Source organism: Xenopus laevis, chromosome 7L (assembly GCF_017654675.1).
Source record: "Xenopus laevis strain J_2021 chromosome 7L, Xenopus_laevis_v10.1, whole genome shotgun sequence".
Taxonomy (NCBI): domain Eukaryota; kingdom Metazoa; phylum Chordata; class Amphibia; order Anura; family Pipidae; genus Xenopus; species Xenopus laevis.
In genome coordinates this window covers 79,715,660-79,730,506 of record NC_054383.1, presented here as the reverse complement: position 1 = coordinate 79,730,506, position 14,847 = coordinate 79,715,660, and the positions used below count along the sequence as shown (strand labels likewise).

Below are 14,847 nucleotides of genomic sequence, written 5' to 3'. Positions count from 1 at the left end.
ACTGCGTAGGCTCTGGTGATAATCGAACGGATCCATCTAGCAACTGTCGCCATGGACGTCTTCGTTCCTCTTCTTGGCCCTTGTGGATGTATAAATAGTGAGTCAGTTTTCCTTACCCACTCCATGGCCTCTAGGTAAGCTTTGATTGCCCGAACCACATCCAATGTATTCATTCTTTTTTCAAGCTGATTCTTCGTCTCTGGGCAAAGCGATGGGACCGCTAAGTCTGGATTTAGATGGAATTCTGACAACACCTTGGCCAGGAATTCCGGCATTGGTCTTAGTGCCACCTTGTCTGGAGGGACGATGGTAAAAGGAGGTTTGCACAAGAGTGCTGCCAGTTCTGAGACTCTTCAAGCTGACGTAATAGCAAGGAGAAACACCACCTTTTTTGTAAGAGTGGGCAGTGGAATGGTCCCTAAAGGTTCATAGGTAACTTGTAACTTGTAAGACTGATAGTACCATGTTTAACCCATGGAGGGACTGGATACTTGTATCGAGGGGCCAGTCTGGTAGCTCCTTGTAGGCAGGTTCTTTCATTGCTGCACAGCGCTAGCTTTTGCTTGTAGAGTATGGAAAATGCCAAGACTTGTACCTTTAGAGAAGTCAAGGCTAATCCGTCCTGGAGAAACGGCAGAATGTATTTTTCCTCCGCCATACGTGGGTTCCTGTGTTCGGATTCACATCAAGTTTTCCAAACTCGGTAGTAGATTTTTGTTGAAACAGGCTTGTGTGCCCATAACATAGTAGGGAGAGCCTCGAAGGGAGCCCCGTATTTTTTCAGGATTAAGGCCTCAGGAGCCATGCCGTTAAAGCCAACACATATAAATTCGGGTGGACAATCAGGTCGGGCCTTTGTGGGAGGTGAAGAGGCGTGTCCGCTGCATGGCCATAATGTCTGTGAACCATCATCTTCTTGGCCAGTAACGGGCTACCAGGATAGTTTGGATTCTTTCCCTTCTTATCTTTTTGATGACTCTTGGTAGAAGAGCCAGCGGGGGAAAAACGTAGACCAGCTTGAAGTTCCAGTGAATTACTAGGGCATCCACTGCAAATGCTTGTGGGTCTGCACTTCTTGTGACAAACTTTGGCACCTTGCGGTGGTATCTGGACGCCATCAAGTCTACCCCTGATAGTATCCACCTTTCTACTATCTCTTGGAACACTTCCAGGTGCAAGCTCCATTCTCCCTGATCTAGTGACTCGTGCCTTAAGTAGTCCACCATCCAATTGTCTACTCCTAGAATGTATACTGCCGATATATCTAGTACGTTGTCTTCTGCACATACCAGAATCCTCCATGCTTCCTTGGAGTGGATTCCAGCTGGAGAAGCAATGGGTGGTTATTCAGGCCGGTCACGTGTGTCCGGGAGGTTGGGGAGCAGGTGCTGTTTCAGGCTGGTGCAGACCTCCAGGGAGTGGGAACAGCAGCCTCAGGGAACGTGGAGCATGCATGCAGTCCTCCGGAGAGTGGGAAGACAAAAAGGGGCAATAATTTGAGTCTAAGTGTAAAGTACCTAGTTGGCTGGAGAGGCACTGTATTTGGAAATCCCTAGCCTCAGTGTGGCGTAACCTAAACCGCAATTCTTATCACTTGCCCCAGCCACTGTGTCATCCGTGTCTTCCTTCTGAGGACAATAAAAAGAAACTGGCTCTAACAGGAAGAGGCAGGGGATGAAGCCAGAGCAGGAGGAGGAGTCACCTTTAACATCTTAGTGTCCATTCTCCGACCACCAGGAACTTCATCCCCATGGTCTCTGTGTCCCCCAATCTAGGGAAGAGAAATTTGCATATATGTTTAACATTAAACATTCCATAGTACATTAATTTAAAAGTAGCAATGGCTTTAAATATATCAGAAAATTTAATTGCTATAAAAACCAAATGTTTACATTCTCTGGCATTTACTTTTTCATATAATTGTATAACTAGTGAACATTTTAAAGGGGAACTCCACACCAAACATAATAACAAGCTTTTTGAAAAGTAAACAATTTCAAGCAACTTTTATAGGTTATGTGGTTCCTGCATGCCGTCTATAAGCTGTGGAGTAGTTGTTACAATGTATACAATATCAGGGTTTTAGTCCCGCCTTCATTGCCAGGATTTCAAATGATGCAGAAAGAAAAGAACTGTTAAACAGCTGGATTTCAGCATAGAAAATGGCATTTATTCATACTTTTTGAACTGTGATGGGTATGTTAGGGGTTTATATGTTATATGGGCCTCTTTATCAAATTTTGGTCTGGAAGCCGGAGTTCCCCTTTAATGAATGTATTCAGTTAAGTTGCTTAGAATTACATTTACTTTCACTTTGCTAAATTAAAAAAAAAAGAAATCAGGCTTTGGGTGGATGAGCACTTTAACATAATCATATGCATTCAATGCCTATTACTGAATACCTTGCCTTTACTGAAATACAGCAGATAAATCAAATTTGAATCTGTAGTATTTAAATGTATAAAATGCTTTACATTTAGCACAAAACCAGCATATTTAAAAATTATTTAATAAATAGTTAATTTAAGTGACGTGACCATACAGCTATATAGAGACTGCGAAGGTCAAACCATTTCTCAGTCCCCTTAACCTCGCCTGTCCTCTTTTGTGCCATATCTGAACTACTCAGTATTTACCCCTTTCCAATTGTTGAAACCATAAATATTTGTACCTAATCAAGGTCCATTTACTGGCCTTGTGCTGAACACGTGTTGAAATGAACTTGCAGATTAACCCAACATGTGCTCCAAATAGTGGAATCTATGGCACGGGCATGTAAGTACCAGTGTCTCTGGTTGTGTTTCAAGGTTTCAGAAATGTAAAATGAAAATGCAGTACAGAAAGTTTAAAGTAGTATAAGAATTATTGCAAATTTGTTTTTCTTCCAGACTGCATATGAAATTCCAATGACCACAGAAACCAGGAAATAGACTGAAGGAAATATGAAATAATTTAAAGTATGTCCTGAAGGCAGGAAATGTGAACACCTCAGTGATCAAAAAGCCCTTTGTGCCACAAGTCTTATTCTAACCAACATTAATGCCCTCTTCTTGTGTTCTACTGATGTCTGACATCTCCAAGAATCCAACTGATCACATCACAATAGCATTTAGCATAGTAACTGTAAACTTTTTTAAAGAAAAATTTGGTTTTATTTACCCTTCTTTGGGTACTAAAGCCAGAGCCCTTGGCCTTTCAAGAACAGTCGAATTCAAAATTGTGAGTCTCAAATCTCCATCAGCACTGGCAACCTGAGGAAAAGACAAAGTTCTCTTTATGCAGCGAGTTATGCCCAAGAAGTTTCACAAAGAGTCAAATACAATGGTAGTGTATGCACTGAACATTAGCATGGTCTCTACACACATTGCAACTTCTACATCTCTTCATTCAAATAACACAATTAAGTCAGATTTGCAAAACATCAGATGGCTTCTGTGTTCCGAACACTGAAATATATATATATATATTACATAGCAGTATCTGCTGTCTGATAAATGAGACATTTTAAAAAAAGAATGAAGAAAGCTCAGATTTTAAGAAAAAGTTATTTTTTGGGGGGAGGGTCACATTTAGCAGTATAGAGACTGGCAATCTGCACATAGAGAAATGTAGGTATGGGACTGGTTATCCAGAATGCTTGGGACCAGATAACGGGTCTTTACGTAATTTGAATCTTCATACCTTAAGTCTACTAGAAAATCATGTAAACATTTAATAAAAATAAAAGGCTGGTTTTGCTCCAATAAGGATTAATTATATTCTAGTTTAGATCAAGTATAAAGGTACGGTTTTATTATTACAGGGAAAAAGGCAATCATTTTTAAAAATGTGGATTATCTGAATAAAATGAATTTATTGTAGACGCCCTTTCTGTAATTCAGAGCTTCCTGGATAACGGGTTTCCAGATAACGGATCCCATACCTGTACTCCATTACTAAGAACTGGACGGTGGATAAACATAAAATTCAAAACATAATAGGTGAACTTAGACAACTGCAAATATTTAACTAAAGTTTGGGCAAATAGTATTACAAAAAGAGATACTCCTGGACTTATTTACTAGCCCTGGGTAAATATTGACTTAGGCAGTAACCCATAGCAACCCATAGCAACCAAAGAACAAAACTGCAGCCAGTATAAGAGTGGGATAAATTAACCTATAGCTATTCGGAGAGAATTGTAACTTTTAAACACAGCAGGCAAACTCCAATAAATACAGCCACAAAATATGTTTACAGGGTTCATACACCAAACGCATTTACTAGTTCAGAAGTCAAAAAAACTTCCTTAAGAGTAGTCCTATTTCAGATAGATAGATTTGGTAATCTGACAGACACACTTCCAGTATACCTCAATTCTCTTCATTCCAGCATCTACCCAATAGAGTAACTGGCTGAGTGGGTCAAAAGCCAACGATTCAATCGTTTTCAAACCATTTCTTATGATGATTTCTTGTCCAGAACTCCCATTCAAGCAAAGACGCTAATGAAAGAAAAGACTGACAGTTACCCTACAATATGATTAAAACAAAAATGTTCTGGCATTATTAAAAAAAGATTACGCTTGTTTGGAGTTTATAAAAGGAACAGAAAAAAAGCTTTTCAGCTTTTGAAGTAAAATATATAAATATATATTTCAGACTTTAAATAATTTGAAAAAAAATTAGAAAAAGTGGTGATTCATTTTTGAAAGTATACTTTCCTTTTCACTGGATATAACTGCAACTGAATAGCTGATGAGGCCCATACCCCTAAATGAAATTGATGGGTCAAGGATTTCACTCAGTGATAAACTACCTCCCTCATCTATCCCGTGGAATATAACCAATATGTGAATGGTGAATAAATATGCTTATTACCTGTATAGTTTCAAGAGTAACATCAGCCCAGTATAAACAATTGCTCTGATAATCAAAGTCCAAAGCCACTGCGTTGTGCAGTCCCTTTAAAGGAAGTTCTTCGTTGATCCCAGATAAAAGGTCATAACGATATATGGAATTCCTCATAGCATATAAAATGAATTCATTTTCCTCTTTAAAAAGACAGAAAATGTACTGGTGAGGAGATCTATAACAATTAAGGAAACGCTGCAATCTAATCACCTTCACAGTCAACAGTCACAAAGTTTACAAGTTTGTTTTTTTTAAGTTGGTATTGTCATGAAAAAGGGATACCCAGCAAGTAAGTTAGCTTGATTTTATAAATGTTACAGGTAGTTGGAAGGTGCAACACTATGGCTTGCACCCACCTCTCCCTCACCTCACACTGATTGTATTCATGTCACTGCACAATGATGCAGGGTAGGGATACATAATTTACAATAATGAATAAACTATTTCAATATTTCAGCAGTTCCATCTTCAGGATTTCCTGGTAATGGCAGGTTGTTTTTCAGATCACTATATTCTGAAACCTTTGCAGCCTAAAAAAAGCCTCAAGGTGGTGGTGCCAATTTTGGCTCTTTGTACACTATGTTTTTAGACAGTAAATACAACACATGCAAAACGAGATGGTCGCTATAAGGAATAAAACAGTTTTTCCAACCTCAATTATCTCCACATTACACATTTGCAGGTGTCATTTTTGTCAGTTTGTCACTTTATATGGTACAGGTATGGGAAAACAGAAACCTGTAATCCAGAAAGCTGTGATTTATGGGAAGGCTATCTCCCATAGACCATATCCAAATAATTAAGTGTTTTAAAAATAATTTCCTTTTTCTTCGGAATAATAACACAGTACCTTGTGCTTAAACCCAACTAAGATATAATTAATAATTATTGGAGACAAAACCAGTCTATGGGGTTTATTTAATGTTTAAATTATATTTCATAGACTTAAGGTATATAAAGATCCCAATTACAGAAACATCCATTATACAGAAAACCCCAGGTCCCAAGTATTCTGGATAATAATTCACAAACCTATATACTGTTAAACTCACCTCCCACAGGACAAGGGACCTCTTCACCCTGGAGACGGTTTTCAACATCCCCTCCAGAACAAGTGTCTCCCGAAACCTTACGGTAGCTACACAATGACACGAAAACATAATTTGATGAAAAGTTGCATTTAATGTCAATCCCAGTAAGGTGGTAGAAGCAATCATCAAAACCATAAAAAAAACGGTACTGCTTGAATACAAACCCTTTGGTCCTTCTATAAGTGGTGCCCACAGGACAAGGAATAGGGAGAGGATAGAGTTTTCCAGCAAATTCAGGGTCAGGAACACAAACTTCTGATGACAGGTCTTTACTGAGTTTGAAGCCAAAATCACTAAATAAAAAAAAAAAAAGGTAAAGAAAGTGACTGGAAAATAAAATTAGCAAAATTTTAAAATGCAATTATATTATTTTTAACTGAGCGTCATTATTTTCCTGAATAGTTGCATTATACAATAGGTAAGCCTGACTCCCAGCTAATTGTCTTGTGTTGCCAAGGCAACATCTGGGTTAGTACTGTACTTCGCTCTCTAATTGTTTATTTATGAAAGACAAATAAAGGAAATCCTGCTAATTAAATTAAGAAATCTTTAGCGATAGATTAGAACATAGGCTTTTCATTTTTTGCAGGTTCTATTTTTGCAGAATATCCGGAATCGTATTTTCAAATCCATCCATTGAAGTGAATAATACTTTATTAAAAAATAAGTTAATCTCTATGTGTTGGTTTTTTTTTTTGTTTTATTTTGCACTATTGCTTTAATATGTAATATGTACTCGCTTTATTACACATGGTTATGGTGACTGTGATTTTGCAGTATTTAGAATTACAGGTATGGGATCCATTGTCCGGAAATTAAGGGAAGGCCATCTCCCTTATCTCAAATAATTAAAATGTAAAAAAATAAAAAGATTTCCTTTGTCCCTGTAACATAAAGGCTGTACCTTGAATCAGATTCTAACTAAGCTATAATTAATCTTTGGAGGCAAAACAATCCTATTGGGTTTAATGTATGTTTGAATGAATTTCTAGTAGATATTAAGATATGGTGATCCAAATTATGTAAAGACCCCTTATCCAGAAAATCCCAGGTATTCTGGATAACAGATCCCATACCTGTAGTAGTAAAGGTAGAATTGCTTACATGACCATAAATATAAATAAATATGGTTAAAAGATACACTGCAAGTACGTGGACAAGTTGTGATATCAGCAAAATGTTGGGGTCTTGAGAGATGTAAATGAATTGCTCATATCTCTTGTGAGATGTGTTTTTCATACTTGTTTGATATAAAAGGGGAAACCCCCTGGGATACCAGGTAAAGATTTACAGGTACAAGGTACTGTATTATTATAACAGAAAAAGGAATTATTTGATATAAACAGGAGTCTATGATGGGCTTCATGAAATTCGAAGCTTTCTAGAAAACGTTTTTCTGAATAATGGATCTCATACCTGTTTTTTATCTATTGCCTAAGTACAAAGCATATCAGTGGCACAAGCAGGTAAACGGAATAAAGCATGAATACCATTCAAAGTCTTCTCTTGTGCAGGAGCAGTTGGAGACTGTAATTGGCCGATCAAAGTCTTCCCCATTAAAACATGTAGCATGTGCGGTCCTTCTTTTGAAAACAGTTTTACGACCCAACAAGCATTCATTCCCTCGCTCATCTGATGGTGACCATAGTTTATAATCACTGTCTGAACATGGCACTCCTACAAAAAATACATTACAGTGTTATGTGACATCTTGCATTATAATAACATTATGAAGAGAATAGAATATAAGCTTTCTGGATGCTGGTTCCATAAATAAAATATCTAGATTTTCATCCAAACAAACCCAATAACTAATTTTTGGCAATTCCAAGAGATAGAATGTTAAGTCAGTAAATCAAACATCCCATATAAAACGCAATAAATACAGGAACTCGAATCCTTGTGTGTCACTAGATCAACTTTAAGAGGATTCTAGAAGGGTGGAACACTGAAAACGTATGCAACAGCACGTAAGAGCAATAATATATTACCTAGGACGTCACTAGCATTGATCTGTAGTATTATCCAGCTATGTCCTCTCTCTGTGTAAGAGCCAAATATTGTAAACACGGTGCTCTTTTCCCCAGGCTCTGTTAGTAGTCCATATACTATCATGGCTTTCTCAGAAAAATTAAATGTTTTCCAAGTCTCTCCTTCATTTGTGCTGTATCTGTAAATGGAAAAAGAACCACAAAATAAAAACACACAAAGCATACCTGAAAAACTCTTCAAAGTTTTTTATTTCTTAAAATATATACTAAATTTTACACATGCAGTGTATGCCTAAGGTAAGCTAACCGCACACAGGATGGGTTATCAGTTTAATATGCCATATTTTTAATCTTATAAAAACATGGTGCCAAAATGCCCATAATGTCTCAATTTGCCTTTACATGACGAAAGGTGTTGATTTGCCCATAATTATTTGTTTAAACTATTTGCAGGTGGTCACATGATCTGTATTTGGGTCTTGATATAATTCACCAAGGCTACAATAGGGGGACACCTATCTATACATCCCCTAAATTTGGTGCTAAATAAAAAATAAAGAAGTCTAGCAGTAGATAACATGCATATATAAATACACTTCAACTTTCTTCCCCTGGACTATCCAACAAACATCTTCCTACTCACCCACACAAAGCCATAAGGTGCCAATATAACTATAAAAAACATGACATGAGTATGTCAAGGAAACCGCTAGTAAAAGTGATTTTAATACAACATATGTACATTCTCTGATACAAAACAGTGTGCTAAAAGAACATTTTTTTTTTACATACTTTAACTGGTTGGTATCTACTCCTTGAGCAATTGCTACAAGAATGCCTCCGTGATCTCCCCAAGTGTAATAGTGGGGTCCAAGCAGTGACTAAAGGAGAAGAGCAAACATCAGGCCATTTGCAATTCTATATAATTAACCAAAATATTACAAAATTAAATCAAAACAAAAAAAACAGTTGCATAAAGGTCTAGAGCAAACAAAATTATTTACCTCTCTCCATCTAACTCCGGCAGTGCTGGAAACATACATATTCATCTTACTAGCCATGTCGGTTCCAACTGTGCCTATTAAGAACACATTTCACACATTAATGAGTTGATTATTAAATTAAAACATTCATTAATAACTTTTTTAGCTTCAAGATATTCCACTGCTGCCCTATTCGTATTAGTGTGAAGAGCACTACATTGCTGGCATTTGAAAATTTACTAACACTTGAATAATAACAGTGGGTTGGAGTAACAAAGTAGAATAACCATCTGCAGTATTAACAATACAATTATCAGTTACTACCCAGTAGTAACACACACAAAATTATTGTAACTACAATGAATTTTCCCAATTATACAAAGACTTGCCTTGACTTTATATTCTGATGGATTATAGTAGAACTGTAATTCAATAGTATGGATTCTGACTACTGGAAAGTACTAAGGCATAGAGGAGGGGCAGCCAATATTTGATTGACAGCTGAGATTTTTTTAATGAGTTTACGATAGCTATAAATGCTTAAAAAAAATTTCTTGTTTAATTTGAAAAGGACTTTTATTATACAGCTTTTTATGTCTGGGTGACAGGTCCACTTTAAGCTGGCCATAGACGCAAAGAAAAAGTTACACAAAAATTGGTTTTGTATGCTTTTCGGATCATGTGCTGATCGTCCCGACATTTTTCATACCATTGTGAGCAGTCATTTAGTCGATCTGACAGGTTAGAAGATTTCTGTCGGCTAATGATAATATCTCTGCATCTAATGTCTATCTGATATCAATGGGTGACGATCACTACTATTTGTCGGATATAACATTTGTACGATTGCTATCATGGCCAGAACATTGTCTGGTTTGTTGTTTTACTGCTATATTTCAAATCTGAATGGTTAGTTGCAGTCATTTATATCTAAATGCACCTATATTTTGTTTCTTTCTTTCTAGATCCAATAATCACAAATACTTAATTAAAAATATAAACATACCAGTGGCCACAATTAAACCTGGAGCAGATTCTTTGGAGAGAATTGGCATGATGGGTATTTGGAAATTAAGCAGCTGGCTAAGTCTCTGTGCCAAATGAAGCGAGCAGCCTTTAGAGGACTGAAACAGATAAAATACATATTTAGGGAACAAAATGAAAACTTTCCCAACTGAAGCAATACAGCATGCTACGTTTTAACTGATAAGGGCATATTAAGGCAAAACTGTTGCAAACGGAATTGCTCAGTATTTTTCAATAATGCTGAAAAATATATTCTCACAAATGTTGTTTCTGGTATATCTCCTCTCTGGAGAAATAAATAAGACACAAAGCTATACATACAAAAACGAATTTTTGCTTTTTAAACAGCAGACCAGAAATGCTATTGGCTGGTTGCTTTGGGTTACTAGAACTGGTATAAACATTGCATGTTATATCACTACCACTAGAGCAGCTGCTAATAAGGTTACATTCTCATGTCCAAGGAAGATCATTTAAGAAAAAAAAAGAACACTAAAGAGAGTATAAAAGCCTACATAAAACATACAATAACAAGACCAGCTGCAATATTAGCCCATGTTCAAAGCACCTTCTGCAAAATCCTTCTCGCAGTTTAATTATACAATATACATACACAGTATATTTCTTTAAACTATTGGAATAAACATTGCACATGGAGCAATTCTGCACCAATTTCTATTTGCTAGGCTGCAACAGTGTCACAACAGTCCTCCTGAAAGAACAGATGCTACTGTAAGGGAATTATATTCCTGGACCAAGCTATGCAGCTAAGTATTGGAAGCTCATTGTGATAATATGCCCAATAGTGTGTCTTAGGGTCCTAATTGAGGTGATATTTGCAGTGACAGTTGATTACACTACTTTGGTGGCATACAAAATGTCATTGGTCATTAATTGCAATATGGGCCTGTATACCCTCAGAGAATCACCTCTTAAAGGCACAAACTAACTTTTGAGCAGGGGGACATCCAATCCCAACAAATCGATATATTATCTATAATTATCTGGAACTGTATGCAATTAATATTCTCTGTTTCGGAAAAATTAATACACACGTACAATCAGGTGTTACTGTTGTTTGAGGGGCCTGTCCAGACTCTGTGCTTTGTTTTTATTGTTTAAAGATATTGTTTTAATGCAAGTGGTATATCAATAAAACCAAATGTTTTTATTACATTACTTCACATGAATTGTTGATACCCTGGACACTTGAGACCCACTTAAAATAATATTGTAGCAGTTTGGAGTTGTGACAAAGCAGAGCAGACTACATGTGGCCTGATTCAGTACTGTTCATTTCCTATGACCTTGGACAATCCTAAATTTAACAGGCGTTCATTAGCTACCTCATAAAAACCAGAGATATATCCCTGCACAACATGATTTTAATATAGCCTAAACCATGCTTAGGCTTCTTTAATTTACCTCACAGGGAACCTTTTCACCATAACCATTGTAAACAGGAGCTGCAAGAAATTCCCAGGTTCCTCCTTTATCAAAAGTGATGACAGAACGCATGTTCTCTTCTGCAAATGAGCCATTAAGGATGGTGGCAATGTACACACCGCTGACCCCTCTAACCCGGTGTACATCAGCAAATGGCTCATTTGAAAAATACCTAAAGTCAAAAAGCATGTAAAATATATGTGGAAATTTTAAAAGAAGCTAAATATGCATTTATTATGCAATCTACTGGTGCAATTATTAAATCAAATCTCAACCATCCCAGGGACATTATATTAAAACATTATTCCTTTTGTACTCCCAAAAACCTATGTTCCTTTTATTTATTGTCTCCTAAATGTCATTCTGGTTCAAGAACTCTATGTATTATCTACAATAATGAACATTAGTATCCAATTGCTGTATTTTAGTAGTGTGGCAAACAGGACTCTAGGATGTTAAATGTAGAAAACACAACATTTCAAAACAGTGGGCCATGTGCACTATCCCCAGTAAAGGGAAGCAGAAAACTGTAATATAACAAAAAATGGTTAATAGTGCACTCAAGAAATCACAGAAGTCACTAAAATGAAGGTAGAAGAATCCTATGCTTAAGTGTCTATACAGCACAAAACTGTAAGGCTTATTTAGACTTTGATGTTATAAATAAAGATTTTTCTACTTTTATTTTGGTACCTTTGTGGATTCTTAAAGTGCCCCCCCCCTTACTGCAAGCAATAAAAGTTGAGCTTTAGCTTACTTCTGTACATATGCAATAATTCAGAGCCTGCCCCTTGACTGGTAAAATGCATAACCTACCTTACCAATGTATCACTTCCTGCTCCTCCAGGATTAAAATAAAGCACATTTTCTAAAGAAAGTGAAAACCGAAGACCTTCTGCTTCAGAGATGTAGAGATTTGTTATATTGTTGCTGAGGCTGACACAGACAAATACCTGCTCTTCTGATGCATCAGCAATGTAATATTCCTTGGCATGACACAAAAAAAAAAAAAAAAAAAAATTTAGATTAATCACACAACAGCGCCCTTTGCATTCACAAATTTTATTCATTTTTTTGTTTTACAAAATACATGTGATGCAAAGTCATGAACATTGACATTTACTACATTGGAATGCAAATTATTTTCCATCCATTTCCAGTAAAAAACGAAATTTGCATTGTGAAGTGGTCAAAACCTTGTCTAATCCACTGCTACAAATGTGATGATACCAGGTTGGTATTGTAAATATATCAACATGGCAAAAAGAAACCGCAAAGCCAGACCTTAAAGGGGACCTGTCGCTCAAAAAAATAATTCCAAATCCTACTTTATCATGTTAGTGAAGCAGAATTAACTTTAATTACACTGTAAAAATGCTTTGAGTCTTGTTTCCTTTGGTCTGGGAACTCATAATTATAGCAAGCAGGCAGAAGCCATTTTGTGGACACTGTTATTAAGACAAGCCTTGCATCATCTCAAAATCTTGTTTGTGCACCAAAACTGGGGACCTGATGTCCATCCCCATGCAATGGTTACACAATTAAATGGTGAAGAGAATGGGGGAATCTGGGGAGTGCAGTTACCTCTAGTAAGTGCTGAAAGTGAAAGAATAAAGCATAGGGGAGGGCAGACAATTTTGATTGACAGCTGAGATTTTTGAATGAGTTTACAACAGCTATGAATGCTTTAATAACAAATTTGGGTTTCATGTTTAATTTGAAAATGACATTTATTATACAGCTTTTTATGTCTGGGTGACAGGTCCACTTTAATAAATAAAATACACAGACCTTGCTTGTCCAGTTATTGGTGGACTTTAATGTGATTTAACAGGTATGTGCAACGTCTATTACACACTTTTGTGAAAGTGAAAGAGAACATGTTTTAGCTGGCTCAAAAACAAAACCCGAGAGAAACTTTATCTTTCAGTAGGATTGTGATTACAAACCTCAAGAACACAAGGATTAATGTCATATCTGAATCCAGTGTGTTACACTAAAATAGGTGCACAAGCATTATCCTAACAGTGGAATGGGCCAACATCTATCCCTAATGCTAGTGCCACATGGGTCTATTCTCTCTTACATACTGTATAAATGCAGGTCAAGAAATAGCTGACCCGCTGGCCTCGCTCCTGTTAAAAAAATGTCGTAGATTATAGTTAATTATTGGTAGATTGTTAAAAGACGGATAAAACAAAGCAAAATTGATATACCACTTACAGTAATTGGGTGCCTGGTCACAAACTGTGCAGATCTCATTGCCTTACGGTTATACGAAACCCACAGCTGTGCGGATGGTTGTTTCTTGCTGTCCTGTAGATGCTACAATAGATAATATTAATTAATTGAAGTGGAAGCTATGAATCATTTCTGTTGTCCAACTAACCAAAGCAACAGCAGTTCTTTAGTCTGAATATGTCCTATTACTAAATAGTCTCTTATAAAGCCTACAGAAATTCCACAAGAAAAAACAACAAGAATAACAAAAAGTAACAAAGTCCAATAGAGAGGCATATGTTGCCATTTATTGAACCTATTAAAAGGTCAATATACAATATATACACACCTTTATTCAACATGAAAACAATTAGCAAAAGTAGTGTTGAAAACACATTCTACCTATTTTTTCTATATTCCTCCCTTTTGTATTATACTATAATAACCAATTATTATTTGTTCCACTTACTATGCCACCCCCAAGCTGCAGCCTGTGTGCCTGAGAGAATTGGGGCAGTTATGCTGAGTGGAATAGCCAAAATCGTTAAGCAATTGGCAAAGCAAGTAGACATGCGTTCACATGGAATTAAAATGCAAGAGTTCAATACTTTCATTATGAAGAATAACGGACTATAGACCTTCTAGAGGTATATTATTTAGGGATGCATCGAATTCACTATTTTGGATTCGGCCGAACCCCTGAATCCTTTGCGAAAGATTGCACCAAAAACGGAACCCCAATTTGCATATGCAAATTAGGGATGGGAAGAGGAAAACATTTTTTACTTCCTTGTTTTGTGACAAAAAGTCATGCGATTCCCCCCCGCCCTTAATTTGCATATGCAAAATAGGATTCTGATTTAGTTTAAACGGGCAGAAGGATTTGGCCGAATCCCGAACCGAATCCTGGATTCGCTGCATGCCTAAAATTTTTAGCAATATACTGCCACTGAATACTCTTTTAAATCACACTTACCACAGTCTTTGTCGCAAACATATATTTATCTCTGATCTGAAAGTCATCTACATCTTCTATTATGATCTCAGTTTTATCTCTGGATTGAAAAAAGTCGGTACTTCTCAGAACAGTTGATGTACCACGTGGTTCATGACGTTCAACATAAACAGTGTTAGTCTTATCATATGGTGCTATGCCCCTGAAATGGACAAATATGAACAGTAATGAAATTTGACAGTA

General features: G+C 36.6%; 1 protein-coding gene across 2 annotated transcripts in view; it reads right to left on the bottom strand.

The window, feature by feature from the left end:
- Positions 1-14,847, bottom strand: part of sorl1.L (sortilin-related receptor, L(DLR class) A repeats containing L homeolog) — a 98,331-nt gene that overhangs the window by 59,161 nt on the left and 24,323 nt on the right. For both annotated transcript variants that reach the window (XM_018225758.2, XM_041569221.1), the window contains 14 exons: positions 14,626-14,806; positions 13,653-13,754; positions 12,246-12,415; positions 11,409-11,601; positions 9,964-10,081; positions 8,979-9,052; positions 8,767-8,855; positions 7,975-8,153; positions 7,474-7,660; positions 6,148-6,276; positions 5,945-6,030; positions 4,860-5,032; positions 4,352-4,483; positions 3,160-3,251 (listed from right to left, as the gene is read on the bottom strand). In XM_018225758.2, the coding sequence (XP_018081247.1) occupies positions 3,160-3,251; positions 4,352-4,483; positions 4,860-5,032; positions 5,945-6,030; positions 6,148-6,276; positions 7,474-7,660; positions 7,975-8,153; positions 8,767-8,855; positions 8,979-9,052; positions 9,964-10,081; positions 11,409-11,601; positions 12,246-12,415; positions 13,653-13,754; positions 14,626-14,806 (1,905 nt within the window). The remainder of the gene's footprint in view (positions 1-3,159; positions 3,252-4,351; positions 4,484-4,859; positions 5,033-5,944; positions 6,031-6,147; positions 6,277-7,473; positions 7,661-7,974; positions 8,154-8,766; positions 8,856-8,978; positions 9,053-9,963; positions 10,082-11,408; positions 11,602-12,245; positions 12,416-13,652; positions 13,755-14,625; positions 14,807-14,847) is intronic.